Here is an 18,859-nt window from a genome sequence, read left to right as displayed (position 1 = left end):
CCTGTGCCGCCACCAACCGGCTTCTCTTCGCACAGTTATACATGATTGACTGCTTTGTGAGAGACCTGTCAATTAAATCACTGGAGCACTTCAAAGAAAAATCTACTCTACCATAGTTGTACAGTCAGGCTCTGATTTTATATTGCACATGGTATAAAAATACAAAGTATTAAAGATCACCTCTGTTCAAGAGCAATGTAGTATTAATTGATTTAATTTCTTTTAGCATACTGCTCATTGCCTAGGTAAAACTAGATCTATTAAGGTGCAGTCACACTAAGCAACTTACCAGCGATACCAACAACGATAGGGATCGCTGGTAAGTTGCTAGGAGGTTGCTGGTGAGATGTCACACTGCGACGCTCCAGCGATCCCACCAGCAACCTGACCTGGCAGGGATCGCTGGAGCGTCACTACACGAGTTGCTGGTGAGCTCACCAGCAACCAGTGACCAGCCACACGTGCAGAGAGCAGGGAGCAGCGCACACTGCTTAGCGCTGGCTCCTTGCTCTCCTAGTTACAGCACACATCGGGTTAATTACCCGATGTGTGCTGCAGCTACATGTGCACAGAGCAGGGAGCAGCGCACAATGCTTAGCACTGGCTCCTTGCTCTCCTAGCTACAGCACACATCGGGTTAATTAACCTGATGTGTCCTGCAGCTACATGTGCACAGAGCAGGAGCCGGCACTGACAGTGAGAGCGGCTGAGGCTGGTATCAAAAGTAAATATCGGGTAACCAAGGACAGGGCTTCTTGGTTACCTGATGTTTACATTGGTTACCAGCCTCCACAGAAGCCGGCTCCTGCTGCCTGCACATTTAGTTGTTGCTGTCTCGCTGTCACACACAGCGATCTGTGCTTCACAGCGGGACAGCAACAACTAAAAAATGGCCCAAGACATTCAGCAACAACCAACGACCTCACAGCAGGGGCCAGGTTGTTGCTGGATGTCACACACAGCAACATCGCTAGCAACGTCACAAAAGTTGTTCGTTAGCAGCGATGTTGCTAGCGATGTTGCTTAGTGTGACGGGGCCTTTACAGGTGGCTTGTTTCCTAGATAAGGAGCGAGCACTTTTCTTTTGCTATAGAACTTACAAGCCCCTTCTACCTGCGCTCCACTGGTGCTGCAGAGACCAAACTGCCTGTGTTTACAGGATGGAGAGTGCACGCTTTGGGCCACCAGCACAGTCACACCGCTGGCCTGACTATCAATCTTCAGAGATCGCTGCCGCGGGCAGTGATCTCTGTGCATGTCAGCTGTTCAAATCATCTGACATGTGCTGCTATCAGGCACGAGTGGATTCACTACCCACTTGTGCCTGTTAACCCCTTACAACGCGCTGTGAAAATGTCACAGAACACTGTACATGCAGGCCGTGGTAAACAATCACTTACCCGGCGCCATCGGAAGTCAAGTGATGTGATCACGTGGATCTGATGGTTATCATGGTAGCACAGGGTCAGGTGATGACTCTTGTAGCTAGCATGAGTCACTTCCTCTTTCACTTTGCCGACTGCCGCCAGTGACAAGAGGTGAGCTTTTCTGCAGATCTGAGCAATGCTGTTTTCCAGTACACTATATGGTATAACTAATGGTTTTATTCAAAAATACAACTCGTTCTGCAAAAAAATAAGCCCTCATATGGCAAGATTGACTGAACAAAAAAAAAAAGTTACTGCTCTCGGAAGAAGGGGAAGGAAAAAAAATAAATTGGAAAATCTCCCAGGGGTGAAGGGGTTAATATACTGAGTTAGAATGTGATTGTACCATGATTTTTCTCATTAATATACAATTTTTGCTTTGTAGATCAGTCCAGAAACAATAGCTAAAGAACTATCAGTTTCTGGAACAGAACCCTCCGACTTGTCCTGGACAGACAATGGAACATTCAACCTCTCAGAAGGGTACACTCCACAGAGCGATACGTCAGATGGTATGGGCACTCGAGGAAATTGCTACTACTAATAGTGTTGTAGGAAAATAGGAAGAAACATGCCAGTCTAAGTTTCCTACGACCCCTCACATTTTTGTAAATATTTTATTATATCTTTTCATGGGACAACACTGAAGATCTGACACTTTGATACAATGTAAAGTAGGCAGTGTCCAGCTTGTATAAGGCTATTCTCCCACGATCAGGAAGACACTGCGTTCTAGATGCAATGTCATTCCTCTTAAGGAGACGCTAGTGTTCTCTGTGGGAAAACGCAGCGTCAGTGCCCACAATCAGGATTTTGGGCGGAGAGGATTTACGCTGGGTTCTATCACTGAGAACACTTGCGACTCTGCAAACATACATTGATACGGTGCTGCTTCTTGAGACGCAACGTGTCACATCTTCTGTGTTGTCCCACGAAAAGATATAAAATAGTTACAAAAATATGAGGGGTGTACACACTTTTGTGATGTACTGTATGTAATCATCTTTTCAACTTCGCAAAGGCAACCAAATCTATCAAGTACTGAATTAACTGGTTATTCTTTAGTAATGTTGTATCTAACTAATACTTGGTGAAATAATCAGTGCAAATTGGATTTTTTTGTCCATGGTAAACAATCACAGCCTCTAAAAAAGAGAAGCATCTTTGGGGTAAACTACTCCACTTTTCCTTTGCACCACTGTCATGTATTTATCCCATTGTGTCCTTTACTATTTTCAAGATGTCTGCTTGCCGTCATTGAAAGTAAATCTTTTATTCAGATGTTGAAAACCTTCCCAATTTGGGTGATTTACGCAGTTGTAGTATTCATTATAGTGGAGAAAGCAGAGAAAACTGCACACCCCAATTTCTTGTGTAAAAACATCCAAATTTTATTCCATCTTAATAAAAATACCAGCATGTTGTATTATTGCGTGTATTCCATAGAGAACATCTGACACTTTTCTGGCATGTAGCCACTTTTAGGCATAGTGAATATTAAAAAAAAAAATCAAAACTAAAGCAATTTTAATACTCTTAGCAGGCTTAGCATAGCAATTAACCATGAATGATAAGAATTGGAAGCACATATGTAACTGCACCACCCAAAATCACTATATGACCTCATTCACTTGTTACCAAATGTTAATACAGTGTTCACATATTAAACATTGCATCACCCAAAAATCACTATAAGGCTATGTCCGCACTTTGCGTCGTCGTAGTTGCAGTTCTAAACGCATCCTCTGGCAGAAATTGCTTTTGCCAAAGTTGCTTTTGATCACAGAATCGCGGTAAATACGCATGAGTTTTAGCCGCGTTGTTAGCGCTTTTTACATGCTTTTCCATTGCGTTTAGACAGATGTGTTTTGAACATAAAGACACTGCTAAATAAAGTTTAAACAGTCAAACACAATGAAAAAAGGGGAAAAAAAGGAACACATAATTATTGATATCATAACGAAAATAGTTATATTTCATATAATTATAGCGGTTTTATACTATTTATCGCTAAAATAGCAATAAATTAATATTTTTCATTAATTTAATTGTCCGACTATGTGTGTGTGTAAAGGGACATATCATTCCATTATTCTGATGTCAGAAACGCATGCGTTTATGTAGTCCAAAACGCATTCTTTCTGCAGCTAAAAAGCAGGTAAAACACTGGAATTTTGATGTTGCTTGCTTTTTACAACTTCTCATTGACTTCAATGTTAGCAAAACGCAGCCCAAATGGCAAAAACAATTGACATGCTGCTTCTTTGAACTCTGAGTTTTTGCCCAAATTTATGCAAATTAAACGCAGCGTTTTGAACTGTAAAGTGCGCACAAGAAATCCCCATTTCCCGTAGACTTTGCTTGGAAATCAAAATGCATGCATTTTGGCATGAAAACACTGCAGTTGAAAACGCTGCTGAAACGCAGGTAAAAACGCAAAGTGCGGACACAGACTTAGGGTATGTGCGCACGTTGCTTTTTACCTGCTTTTTACCTGCTTTTTTGCTGCTTTTTCTTCTGCGCTGTTTAATGCCAAAATGGATGTGTTCTTCTACCCAAGCAAAGTCTATGGGAATTTGGGTTTCTTGTTCACACTATTGTTGTTCAAAATGCTGCCTTTTTGTGGCAGAACTTTGGTCAAAAACTCAGCTTTGCAGTGCAAAACCCAAATGGCAAAAACAATTGACATGTTGCTTCTTTGAAAAGCTGAGTTTTTGACCAAAGTTCTGCCTCAAAAAGGCAGCATTTTGAACAACAATAGTGTGAACAAGAAACCCAAATTCCCATAGACTTTGCTTGAATAGAAGAACACATCCATTTTGGCATTAAACAGCGCAGAAGAAAAAGCAGCAAAAAAGCAGGTAAAAAGCAGGTAAAAAGCAACGTGCGCACATACCCTAAGAATTCATTCAGACATCAGCACCTGCCCAGCAATCTGTATCAGTATCTGCATAGTAAAAAGATGAGTGGAACCTACTGAGAGAACATCTGCTGTGTCATGGATACACTCAGCCACAGCACACATACCAGCAAAAACCTGACCAAAACCTCAATGTGTGAACAGAGCCCAACATCTTACATACACCCAAATTACTAAAGATTAGTTTGTTCATAATCAAGGTTAATAGAGGAATGACAAATTTTGTTTATAATTATTGATGCTTCAGTTCCCCATTGACTTCCAATATACTCTAAATTAATACTGAGCACCCAAGCATCAAAATGCTCTTTGCACTTAGGCTACTTTCACACATCAGTTTTTTGCCATCAGGTTCAATCCGGAAAAAAACGGGTAAAACGGATCCAGTACCGCATCCGTTTTTTCCCCATAGACTTGCATTGTTACCGGATTGTACCGGATGGCTTTGCGGTGCATCCGTTTTTTTCCGGATGCGGCAAAATAAATAAATGCGGCGGCCGGAGGCAACGTAGCTTGCAACGTTTTTTTGTCCGGCAAAAAAAACGCATCGCGCCGGATCCGGCGCGATACGGCGTGTTTTACAATAGAAGCCTATGGACGCCGGATCCGGCGTAATGCGGTAAAAAACGGATGCGGCCGCCGGATCCGTTTTTGTTAACTGCGCATGCACCAATGTAATTAACAAAACGGATCCAGCCAAAAACCGGACGAAAAGGATGCAAAAACGGATGCAAACCGTATCCACCGGATCCGTTTTTTAACGGATCCGGCATAACGGATCCGTTAAAAAAACGGATCCGGTGGATACGGTTTTCACTTTTTTTTCAGGATCCGTTGGATCAGGAAAAAAAAGGACTGTGCCTGAATACAGAAAACTGATGTGTGAAAGTAGCCTTACTGAGCACGGAGTAGTTCGCCCATCACTATTTATAATTCATACCCTAATAGTATGTAAAGTTGAATTTCAAATTACAAGATGCTTCCCTCAAAAGCAAATGTCTGCTCCAATCTCTACCTTGTGGCAGACAATTTACTTTTTCGATTGCAAAAAACAGTGGTCCCCAACCTTTCTTACCTAACTCAGAGACATTCAGCACCATCGCCACAGCAGTGACACTCAGAACTCACCATCACCAGTGTGATGATCGCCAAAGCTTCCCCACAGAAAGCACACTGAGCCCTTCTGACCCCTACACTTATATGTGGTGCACCACTTTGACCATGTTGTAGTGCTTTATTTTTGCCCCATATATTAAATTGGGGATAAGAGATCACAAAGTGACCTTCCTCTCCTCAGCACAGCCTGAAATTCATTTTCTTTGATGATTTTCTCACACCCTGATTCAGAATAGGTACATTTTTGTATATAATAGTCATAAGTTCTAAAGTAGGGGTGGGGAAACTTATTTCTGGCGGGGGCCATTTGGAATTTTCTACCAACCTCCGGGGGCCATACCAAATCATCAACTTGAAAACTACCCTGCTATATTTGGTCAAACAATTAACTCACCCCTTATGTGGTGGCTGAAGCCGCTGTGATGTTTGCGGATATTGATCATGTTTCTCATGACTGCTTTTCCAGGTTTGTCTCTGTCTAGAGAGGCTGGGGCATACACATCCCAGGAGAGTCTGGGGCACATACATCCCAGGAGGGTCTGGGGTACGGACAGCACGGGTTACACAGCACTTGGGAGTACACACAGTACTAGGGGTTACACAGCACTTGGGGATACACACAGTACTAGGGGGAACACAGCACTTGACACGGGGGGGGAAGAGTCACACAGCACAGGTCCAGGAAGCATGTACAGCAGGGGGGCAGGTAAGTCTGCTGCACCTCTTCTATGACTGGAGTGCAGCGTGCTGCTTACCCCGCTCACAAGATAAGTCCCAAGAACGCTAGCAAAGGCCAGTGTTGAGCCTAGCATGTACGGGCTGCAGTCCGGTCCCGAAAGGAACCCGTACATTCTAGCGTCTTCAGTGGTAAGTCTGTTACAATATACGGGCTGCAATCAGGATCTGGAAGAAGCCTGTATATTCTAGCATCTACCCAGAGTGCGTACGCTTCCTCGCATCACGCACTGGGATTTAAAGGACTGGCGGCCGGCAAACGTGCGGCTGCAGCTCACGCACTGTGGTTCCCGGGGCTGCAGAAAAAGTCATTGCCGCAAACGGCCTGCGAGCCAGAGGTTCTCCATACCTGATCGAAAGGATGGAGGGGATGAGTGCTAGTTGCATGAACTGTGGTATTACCCCCACCCTTGTCCAGTGCATAGAATGGTGAACTAGGTTTGATGTGGGGTTACCAGATCAATTTAAAGAATTAAGTTTTTAGTTTTAATAGTATAAATTCTAGCGTATTATGGCTGCCTTGTCACTGGCCGTTCATGTACGTGTAAGACTGACATGATAATCACAGACTTTTGGCTTCTAAATTTAAACTACAGTGTAAATGGTGGATGGTACAAGATAGTAATTTCCATACATTTTTAAAGATGACTTTCCACTGGATTTTTAATTTTTTTTATTTAAATTAATTATCTCCTCCAATTCCCGCTGCTTCAGGTACAGTTTTTATTTTTCTTTTGTCCCCTTCAGCCTCAAAGTTAAGCCCCCCGGCAACAACTATGTAAATTTTCCCTGCAACCAACTGAAAGTGTCCCACTGAACTTCTCTGCGGGTCCAGTGTTTTGATTGGCCAATGTCATAAAAGAAAAAGCAAATGCCCACAGAAGTTCTGTGGTACATGCTGAGTTAAGGGAAAATTTACATTATTATTACTGGGGAAGCATAACTTTGAAACGGCGGGGCACAAAATACAAATAAAAAATGTTCTTGAATCAGTGGAGCAGCGGGATTTGGAGGAGATAATTAGTTTATTCTTGAAGATAGTTTGAAATTAAAACACCCATTGAAGGGTCCTCTTTAAAGAGGTGCTTTCTACAGGGGACTGTAGAGTAGTACAACGATGGACGAGGTGATTCAGAGTTGAGCGATCATTGGGACGTAACTGCTGTACTAGACAAATAGACAAAAAAGGCAAATAAGTTTCAGTACTGTATTATCAGGTGAAAACTTAATAAATAAGCATTGTTTCCCTATATCACACACATCCTTATACACACTTCTATAACTTTTCCTCTGTTATGCAGATCTTGACCGACCAAGTGAAGAGGAGGTGTTTTCTAGAGACCTAACTGAATTCCCTTCTCCAGAGAATGGTTCGGGATCAAATGATGAAGACTCCAGTATAGGCATACCTTCAACACTAAAGAGAAAGCATGAAAAAAGTCATAAATCCACTGATGAAAAGTGTTCTTCAGAAGCTCTGTCTATACTTCTGGGTAACGAGCAGCCATATAACCTAGTCACTAGTATTGTTGGCGAGGCCATCACAGCAGCCATCACTGACCAGTTACAGTCTGCCTTGCTGTGCCCACAGCCCACAGCTGCCACCATCACTGAGGATATTGGTACAGAAGAAGCTGATGACTTTGAACTTTTGGACCAGTCAGAGTTGGAGGATATAGACGATGAAATGGGACATTCATCAAGCCAAGAATCAGAGGCCAAAAAGCCATCTTCAGGATTTCTTTCCAGCCTTCTTGGGGGTCATTAACATTTAACAATTTCCACTCCTTACGTTATAGATTGTGAGAAATCTCACAGAACAAATCAATAGAGTATGAGAAGTAACAGAAAGGCAACAAGATTAATTAGAAGTGTATTCGCTCAAGCTTTAAGCATTGCTCCCCATAGGACATGTTGTCACTTTAGGCCCAAATGAACTATTGCATTAAACCATAACTGTATTACCAGCGATATCCTTACTACATCCTGATTTCATGGAGTTGTGTATGTGTACGTGCCACGAGCAAGCCATAGCTCTTATAAGTTGTAGGCGAAAGACACAGCTGTCAAGGTGTCTTTATCTGGTCACATGTACACTATAAAGTTTCCAAAAAGATAATTTTACTCTCTTCTGGACGGTAAGGTCCATCCTGCAAGAAATAGTAATAAAATGCTGGCAAGACTACACACAATTGAGATGTGTAAAGTCTCGGACTTTTCTGTTTAGGTTTTCACTATAATGAATAGGATCTATGATAAGACTCTCTAAAATTACTATTACATCATTTAAAGAATTATGTGTCAGTAAGGCCCGTTTCACACGTCAGTGAAAAACAGTGACGTTTTTCACTGGCGTGTAAAACACGCACATGTCCCTGCGTGTGCCGTGAATCACGGCACACGTGGGTTGTCTAAGTGCAATCCGGGCTCCGTTATCCGTGGCCCGTCATTGCACTTAGAAATCAACTCACCTGCGCCCGCTCCCGCTGTCCATGGTGCTGATCGCTCCCGCGACGCAGCATCTGGACGGCGGTGACCCCCGCAGCAGCTGCTTCTGGGTTGGCTGTGTCGCGCATAATGAATATGCGCGACAGTAATCAGCCGGCTTAGAAGCAGCAGGGAGGACGGGCTGCAGAGGACATCGCTGGACGCCGGGTGAGTTAAAATGTTTATTATTTTAAATGCACGTTTTTTTCTGGCACATGTTTCACGGACCACACCACTGCGTGGTCCGTGGAACATCAGTGATGCCAGAAAAAAATGGACATGTCTCCGTGCAGCAATCACGCACACGCGGGTACGCTGCACAGAGACACGTGCAGTGAAAAATCACTGACGTGTGAGCAGACCCATTCATTATAATGGGTCTGCGTATGTCAGTGATTCTGGTACGTTTATAAAAAAGCACAAACGTACCAGAATCACTGACATGTGAAAGGGGCCTAAGAAACTGATATGATAAATCCGATAAATCAGAATCTGGGCATAGTGTTTTGTCACACGTAAGGAGAACATGTCATCAGTTTCCTCTCGGTCATTAATGTCAGGGCAGTACAGGGTCAGTTATTACCACTCAAAAGATGTCCTGGCTGCCTATAGTACGAAAAGTAGATGGAAGAAAAGGAAATTAAATTGCTACCGCACCGTGCTCCGATCCAGTCATCTGGGTGCGGCTCCAGCACTGGGCAGTCACGGCGGCGCTCAATGGCTATACTGTAGCCACTCCCACCGTTACTTGTTGACATCCCACTCAGTATATGCACAGGCAACTGAGACCAGTTGCAGTCTAGTATAGTATAGGCTCAGATCTTGCCCTCGAATGCAGGTCCTGGCCTGGAATATAAGGATCTGAACTAGTAGCTTAATGGGGATCTATGAAACTGTCAGTTTGTCCCTAAAGTCATTTATCAAACTAGCCTATCTAGGAAGATACTTCAGACCTCTCAGTTTAGACAGATGTCTCTTGTTGATTTTAGAATAATTTATCACAAGATGAGGACTGCCGCGAGTTAGGCTATGTGCCCACGTGTGTGCGCTCTGTACCGCAGCGTAAAGTCACTGCACGTGCGCTTCAGAGCGCAGCTGAAAAGCTCCGTTCTTAAACTTTGGTGACTGCAGAATTCGTGCGTTCTGGATGCTGCCTCTCCCTATAGACAGACTGGAGACAGCATGCAAAGCGCACGAAAGAAGTGACGTTGCTTTTTAGAACGCAGCGATTTGGCAGCATGCAAATCGCTGCTTTCTACAACACAACATGGGCATGGATTATGCACAATCTTCATAGATTGTGCTGGGGACACAGGACGCATGCAGTTACGCTGCGGTACAATACACAGCGTAACTGCATGCAAATACGCAACGTGGGCACATAGCCTTAAATGAAAAGATGAGACAAGATAGTTGAAAATCATTGGTCCCCAGACCTCACACAATTGGTGATAGGCAGTCTATTAGAGAAGGTGAGTATTTTACCTTACACATCTATAAGAACTGCTAGGTTCCTACAACATCTCCAATCGTCAGTACAATGGTTATAGCGGCCATATATTGCTTTCCTTTTGGGGTATTTATCTGACCAGCTTATAAATCACCACATGCAATGACAAAGACGACCACACTTTAAGGAATCACAAGTTTTTATTTTGCTATTGTGTTTTTCATCAATACATATTGTTCCCATAAGTCCAAATTATTTTGGGAAATGCTGAAAAGCAGTCATTTAGTTTGGAGAACTACCTTACCCCAAAAGTAACATTGAGCAGAGAAGTCATTCATTCTGCAGACATTGAGATTGTTACTACATAACATCGAGCAGAGCCTGTGGCCTGGGGGCGTCTTGGAGTCAATCCACTTTTTCTGCCTCTCCGCTGTCCTATAAATGCTAGTGTATACCGGACTGTGATTACATTTATAGGTAACATACATTAATACAGGCTTTTTATAAACTTTTTGGTCCCCTCCAGAAAGTAAGGTTCTGTTCACATCTGCAGCACATCTGTCGTAAATTCCATAGAGTTTCATTAGGAAAATAGCACTACAAGCATATTTTCCATAAACAATTACATTCACATCACCGAAACTCAGGAGACCCAATTAAAAGTCAGTAGGGTCTTTCAGATAACCGCAACTCTTGTGCAACAAATCAGACATTTGGGGCTTTCAGTAGAAATGGAAGTTACAACGCTGATATTTATAACTCTGGCTTCTGATGCCGTAGTCTCACCGCTGTCGCATACACACCCCAAGCTGCAGCCCTGTCTTCAGAAAGTGGTATAGGTTGTAGTTAATTGTATACAATCACAGAAAAAGAATTTCACTTTTAGGTAACACAGGTGTTTTTAAGTCTTGTACTGTGGTATTGTCATCGCTTTCCAATATGTTATAATGTCACTCACTGCCCTCTGCTGAGTATACTGCTTATAATAGTTATATATCTTAGGTGGACTGTCTCCAGCTATTTGCTGCCCCCATCTGAGATTAGCATAACGTAGGGACAGAGACCCCGATCCCAGGAGTGTTCTTAAGTGGACTTCTAGCTTTAGTTTTAATAACTCTTTACAGCTACAGATCTGCTAGTCTTCTCAGTGATGAGCTCCTTCTGTGTATTCCTCATATTTAGGATTTCTATCTATGACAGCCACCACCACGCAGCAGCATCTGTCAGGCAGGAAGCTGTCATGGGGTGAGGTTAGACAGGCTCATCAAAGACATCACTAGCAGACAACAGTGACAATTCAGAAACTACAGCAAAGTGTTCAGAAGGTGACCAAATGCTGGAATGAGGGTCTCCGAACCTGTTCTGTGTTGCCCTCATATTGATTAACAAAATGCTTTAGTTCCCTACTTAAAATAAAAAAGTTATACTCCCCTTGCACATCAACGCTGTTGCAGTGATGTTGACGCCATGTCTCCTGGCACTCGTGTGACTTTGGCATGCAATGTGAGTGCTGCGGACTATCAGCTATCATGCTTACACTTTCCCTAGGTCAAAACTCGGACACTCAAGGAAAGTGAGAGAACTGCAGCCTTCATTGGCTCTGATAGGCTGCAGCGCCCAACCTGGAGATGTGGCACCAACACCGCTGAAACATTGCTGATGCAAATGTGAGGTTTATTTTATTAACCATGGCTCCATTTTCCATTGTGGCAAGCATGGTACTGCATACTGCATTATTTTTGCAATTAAAAGTGATAGAAATTTGTAATGATAGCGATAATGTAACAATGCCTTACCAAGATAGCAAACCAATTATTTAGATTATAGGTTGCAGCTATTGCCTTTACAAGAAGAGCATTATCAAAGAATTCCCGTATTTTAATGAACAATAGCAACAAACACATAATAGAAATTATATAGAATAGATGTATTGTAAATGCATTTAAGGGGACTATAGTATTTAGGAAGGGATTTGTCCAAATAGTGGACAACTCCATTAAATACTGATAATGACCCAGCACTATGAACCGGCCTGCAAGCTGCTGTAAAATGTGAAGCCTCTTCAGACAGCTGAACTGAGTGTTACCGATAACACACAATCTAACAAGCCATTAATTTTAAGAGGCTAGAAAACCTCTTTAAAGGCCCCATTAAAAATTGTTTACACTGAGTAATACGCAGTGTTAGATGACCAGCAACTTGCTTGCCTGTAGTTTAGTTAACTGCTTACCAAGCTTCAGATCAGTAAAAGATCGTTCAGGGTGTATAAGCTACGATTATTCTTGGTAGCACAGGTCCTGTTTACACCGGATTATGTGCTGCCAAGAAGGATGATCTTTTTACAGTACAGATCAATTCACGCAAGCATTTTGGTCATACTTCATATTATCTTCAATCGAAACATTTCCAGCATCCAGATTAATAATAAACCGAATTCTTTATTTTCAATTCTTTAAAAGGTCATTCCATAGTTTTAAAACCACATGCCATATCAAACAGGGTATGCGTTTCGGATAATATCTCCTTAGTCTGGTCTCAGACTAAGGAGATATTCTCCGAAACGCGTACCCTGTTTGATATGCCATGTGGTTTTAAAACTATGGAATGACCTTTTAAAGAATTGAAAATAAAGAATTCGGTTTATTATTAATCTGGAATCTGGATGCTGGAAATTTTTCGATTGTAATACATCTTTAGTGGGCTCTGCTGATGTCCATGCACCGACCAGAAACTATTGGAACTCCAAGCGGGTGAGCTGGTTACTTTTTCTCTTCATATTATCTGAAGTCTGTTTAGACTGCAGGGTTATCGTGAACAAGCGTTTCTAGGGACCCTCGGTCACGATAATCGTGCACAACTTTACACATTAGATTGAAGCTACTAATTTCAGCAAGACCGGATGAACATCTAACGTGTATGGGTGGCCTCCCAGCTCATCGCAAAAGATGATGTCAGGAAAGATAAGGAATGGGCAACCGCTGATCCTTTGGCTATGTGCCCACGTGTGTGCGCTCTGCACAGCAGCGTAACGTCACTGCATGTGCGCTTCAGAGCGCAGCTGAAAAGCTCCATTCTGAAGCTTCGGTGACTGCAGAATTCTTGCGCTCTGGATACAGCCCCTCCCATAGACAGAGCGGGGGCTACATGCAAAGCTCATGAAAGAAGTGACATGTCACTTGGAACGCAGCGATTTGGCAGCAACCGAAGCGCTGCGTTCTAATACGCCACATGGGCATGGATTAGGCACAATCTTCATAAATTGTGCTGGGGACGCAGGACGCATGCAGTTACGCTGCGGTGCAGATCGCAGCGTAACCGCATGAAAATACGCCACGTGGGCACATGGCCTTAATCTGGAAATACAAGACTCCTTTGGCTGTGAGTTTTTTCCCCCATTGAAAACAAACAAACACCCGGTCCATCTGAGCATTAATGTGTATGGTTAAAACAAGATAAATAGCTGACTAAAGGCGTATAGAGAATTTAAGTATTATTTAGCCCAACAATTCATGTTCTCACCATGTGCTAAGACTGTATGCTAACCTTCTGTATTGTCTTTGAAAATTTGACATGATGGAAATGTAGTGATGCTGATTATGGTAGCCTATTTCTGCTTAATAAAAGGTTTAAAAATATATAATGTTTGATGTAATGCTAGCAGCCTCATATTTAGCATGGACAATCCCCCTGTAGAGTATACTAGAAGATATGGGAGAGTTTATACTGGCCAACCTACAGCATTAGACGACCATGGATCACCTAAATGTAAGCCTATCAGCAGTTTAATAGAATGTTTGGACAGGCTGCCCATACATCCCATGTGCACAACGGATACGATCATTCTGTATGCATAGACTGTCATTGTTCTGAACAACGTGTCCGGTTTACACATGATGATGTGCTGCCGAGTACAATGTTTTTAAAGCAAGCCTCACTTGGCTCTCTTGTCGGTTTGATTGGCAGCTTGTTTACATTGCCCGGAACAGAGCTGCTCATTCCCAATTAATGGCTGATGTAAAAGTCTTGGTCACACTTGCATCATGGCTTCAGTTTGTACAGGAGGTCATGGCCCAACACTGATTTATTGTACGATGCATTCAGTGATTGACTGGCCTTAATGACTGATAATGGTGGCTCCGTTAAAGTTTCCATGGTGCTGCATACTGAATTATTCTTGCAATTAAAAGTGATAGAAATGCGTACTGAATATGATGGCGAATGTGTAACAAATGCCTTACCGAGATAGCAGACCAATTATTTAGATTATAGGTTGCCGCTATTGCCTTACAAGAAGAGCGCTATTAAGAATTCCCGTCTTTTAATGAACAAAAGCAACAAAACATACTACAAATTATAAGGAATAGATGTATTGTAAATGCATTTAAGTGCATGGCTGCAGAGCAGTAAAAAAAATAAATTATAAATCCGCTTTTCAGAAAAGAGTTCACTCTAGCCCCAACCAAATCCACAAATTTCCCTCAACTTTCCTCACAGCAGAACCGACACTGGGTATAGGAACAAAAAAAATATAAACACAATGATTTCTAAAAATGGACTTATTGTTTAGTTGAAAAAAGTAATGACTTCCTTCTCTATTCCTCCATGATTTTTTGTAGTTTGTAGAATCTTTTTTTTTTTTTTTATTCCCATAAGGTGCCATTAGAGCTAGTGTATATGTGCTGTATGTTGATTTCTTTTTACATGTATATTTATTGTATAATTTGTTGAAGGATGCTCGTAACATGAAAATAAACGATGCACTTTGATATTTTACTGATTCGGTTTGCTCAGTGTACCACAAACAGTGATTGAGAACTAAACAATGAAAAATAAAATACTAAAACATAAAACCACAACTCTTTATTTCAGATATTAGTCCTAATATGTAAAACTTACTGTAATGAAAAAGTGAAGCATGCATATAAACTGGAACAGGGATGGGCACGAACGATGCTCTACCCGGTCTAGACACAAAAATTATGTTTTTCTTCACAACTCAAAATCTGTAATTGGAATTACTTGGTTTCAGTTTTACATGGGATGAGGAGGGTTCCAATGAGTTTTGGGTGATTTTTTTTTTTTAACATTTCATATTTTCAATTAAAAAAAAATAAAAATGCAGCAACTTCTAGTTTCAGCAAAGTAAAGGGATTTATGAAATATGCTTTTTTTTTTTTAATTAACATGTCAATTTCTTAGGAGAAGTAACCTGATTTTTATGTGCAGACTTTCCCCAGGTGCGAAAAGCCCGCAGTCACATAAGGAAGTTGCAGTTTGAGGGTGCGACCGCACTTTGCTTTTTAACTGCAGCGTTTAATGCAAAAATGGTTGTGTGCTGCTTTTCAAGCAAAGTCTATAGGAATTTGGTTTTCTAGACCGCACTATGCAGTTCAAACTGCAGCCTTTTTGTTGCAGAACTTTGGTCAAAAACTCAGCTTTGCAGTGCAAAACCCAAATGGCAAAAACAATTGACATGTCGAGGTATGAGGGGGGGTAGAAAGCCGTGAGGTTCAACGTGGGGCTGGTTGAGACTAACGGCCGCTTTACAAGCAGCGGCATCGCTAGCGATCGCACCCACCCCCGTAGTGCGTGCGTCACGGGCAAATCGCTGCCCGTGGCGAACAATATTGCTAGTACGCGTCATGTGCACATACCTTCCTAACGACGTCGCTGTGGCCGCCGAACAAACTTTTTAAGGGGGAGGTTCGTACAGCGTCACGGCGACGTCACACAGCGGGCCACCAATAGAAACGGAGGGGCGGAGAGCAGCCGCATTAACGTCACTCCCACCTCGTTGCCGGAGGACGCAGGAACGATGTTGGTTGTTCCCAGGGTGTCACAAGTAGCGATGTGTGCTGCCTCAGGAATGACGAACAACCTGCGTCCTAAAAGATCAACGATATTTGGGAAATGAACGACGTGTAAACAATCAACGATTTTTGCCTTTTTTCGGATCGTTAGAAGTCGCTCGTAGGTGTCACACGCAACGATGTCGCTAACTACGCTGGATGTGCGTCATGTATTCCGTGACCCCAGCGATATCTCGTTAGCGATGTTGTTGCGTGTAACGGGGCCTTAAGGGGCCGGAATCTAGAGAAGATGTGATATTTTCGGCGGGTTAGAGCAGAAAAACACACACACGTATACACACACACACGCTCCTTTCCGGTGAATGAGAAAGTGCGGAAGCTCATCAGGGAGCAATGGTATAGGCCAGACAAGAAAGCAACGTTATCCTCCCTGAAAAGAAAAATACCCCTTTGAAGAAGACTCTAAAACCTGGCATGAGTCCTAAATTAGACATGGCTGTCACTAAAGCGGCTAAGAAGCTGACGCTCCCCATCCAAGACCTGGGGAGCTTGAAAGAACAGCTGGACAGGCGAGCAGACAGCTATTTTAGGGGTTCCTGGGAGGCAGCTGCGGGAGCTATAAGACCCGTCATTGCAGGCTCTTCCATAGCCAGGTCGATGATGGTCTGGCTCCAGCAGTTGGAGCATCAGCTTGAAGGAGGGCTCGTCATGTAAGGAGTCACTATCTGCCCTGCCACTATTGCAGGGGGCTGCTGCTTCCTTGGCAGATGCCTCCGCGGACTCCATGCGGCTCTGTGCAAAATCTGCTGCCCTAACTAATTCCGCTAGGAGAGCCCTGTGACTTAAGTGTTCGCCGAGGGATGCCCAATCTAAGGTGAAATTGTGCTTTCTGCCATGTGAAGGGGACTTGCCTGTTCAGTACTGCTCTGGACGACATTCTAGACAAAGTCATCGACAAGAAAGGTTTCCCCACTTTCCCGGAAAGGCCCTTTAAGAATTGGTCCTTTTGGAGGAAGAATTACATCTGTAGGAAACCTCCGAAAATTCTGGAAGGCTGGAGGGGGGGGGGGTGTATAGGAGAAGAAAGGGCTCTGGATTCATGTACGTCGGGGCCACCTCTGACAATAAGAAGCTGGCCCCATGACGCCACCATTCAGGTTGGGGAAGGTTGTCATCTTTTCACCCTGCCTGGTAGGAAATAACCTGCAGCAAATGGATTCTCAGCATAGGGCCGTTTCACACATTCGGCTTTTCGCCACATTGACAGATCTGACGCACTCCAGTACAGTGTGATACAGTACAAAAGCAGCGCGGCAACTTCCGGGTCACATGCTCCGTGACCGGAGCTTGTCGTGCTGCCATTGTACTTTATCACACTGTACTGGAGTGCGCCGGATCCGGCAATCCGGCGAAAAGCCGGATATGTAAAACGGCCCATAGTAAGGTGGCTTAAGACTGGATTTTCTCTTGCCCCCTCGGGGGCCCTTAGTTATAACATCGATCAGAAAATAGTGGGACAGTAGTCTGGCACTAGAAGAGGAGGTTACGTCACTTATACTCAAAAACGTTTTGACCCAGGTTCCCAAAAAGTAGGAGGGGACGGGTTTCTACTCCCCTCTTTCTAGTAAAGAAAACCCAGCTCCTTCAGGGTCATTATCAATTCAAAAAGGCTCAACGAGTTCTTGTCCCATCGTCCGTTCAAGATGGAATCGGTGAAGACTGCAATAAAACTTCTATTCCCGGGTAGCTTCTTTGCAGTATTGGATTTGAAAGATGAATACTGCCATATCCTGATTCACAAAGACCATCAGAAGTATCTAAGGATAGCGGTATCAATGGGCCAGATGTTGTTACACCTCCAATTCAGGGCACTGCTCTACAGCCTCCCTAGGGCACAAAGGATTTTTCACCAATATCATAGCAGAGATGATGGCCATTGTACGCAAGCAGGACACCATTATAGTGCTCTACCCGAATGATTTCCTGATAGTGAGACATTCAGAACATCATTGTCATGATTAGATACTGAGGGTCATGTCCATCCTGTCTCGGTTGGGGTGGATTGTGAATATGGAGGAAAAAGAAAAAAAAAATATCAAGGATGCAGCCACTCCAGAGACAGTCCTATCTAAGCCTGTTTCTACACTCCGTGTCAATGATTGCCACATAGACAGTGGTGGACACCGCGTCATACCTGACCACGCCAGTTGTTATACTTTCTGAGGATCCCCTGCACGCACACTGATGAAGGTCATCACATTGGGTACATTCAGAACATCACCACACTAGGTACACTCAGGATATCATCACACTGGGGCACACTCAGAACGTCACCACACTGGGGAACACTCAAGACGTCACCACACTTGGGCACACTCAGGATGTCACCACACGGGGCACACTCAGGTTGTCACCACACTGGGGCACATTCAGGATGTCCCCACACTGAGGCACACTCAGGAAGTCATCACACTGGGGCACACTCAGGATGCTACCAAACGGGCACACTCAGGATGCCACCACACTGGGGCACACTCAGGATGCCACCACGGTGGGGCACACTCAGGACCTCACCACACTGGGGCACACTCAGGACGTCACTACACTGGGGCACACTCAGGATGTCACCACACTGGGGCTCATTCAGGATGTCCCCACACTGAGGTACACTCAGGTTGTCACCATGCTGGGGCACACCCAGGATGTCATCACACTGGGGCACACTCAGGACATCATCACACTGGGGCACACTCAGGATGTCACCACACAGGGGCAAACTCAGGATGTCATGACAGTGGGACACACTCAGGACGTCACCATACTAGTGTACACTCAAGACATCACCCCATTTGGGCACACTGAGGATTTCACCACACAGGGCACACTCAGGTTGTCACCACACTGGGACACACTC

The 18,859-nt window shown here is 43.6% G+C and overlaps 1 protein-coding gene across 2 annotated transcripts in view; it reads left to right on the top strand.

Annotated features, from left to right (window-relative positions):
• RETREG1 (reticulophagy regulator 1) overlaps positions 1–8,394 on the top strand; it is a 175,334-nt gene extending 166,940 nt beyond the window's left edge. For both annotated transcript variants that reach the window (XM_075314875.1, XM_075314876.1), the window contains 2 exons: positions 1,813–1,939; positions 7,500–8,394. In XM_075314875.1, the coding sequence (XP_075170990.1) occupies positions 1,813–1,939; positions 7,500–7,966 (594 nt within the window). In that variant the 3' untranslated portion in view covers positions 7,967–8,394. The remainder of the gene's footprint in view (positions 1–1,812; positions 1,940–7,499) is intronic.
• The last annotated feature ends 10,465 nt before the right edge of the window (positions 8,395–18,859 follow it).

This window comes from Anomaloglossus baeobatrachus, chromosome 6 (genome assembly GCF_048569485.1).
Source record: "Anomaloglossus baeobatrachus isolate aAnoBae1 chromosome 6, aAnoBae1.hap1, whole genome shotgun sequence".
Classification (NCBI taxonomy): domain Eukaryota; kingdom Metazoa; phylum Chordata; class Amphibia; order Anura; family Aromobatidae; genus Anomaloglossus; species Anomaloglossus baeobatrachus.
Note: the sequence above shows the minus strand (reverse complement) of the source record. Positions and strands in the feature narration are given on the sequence as shown.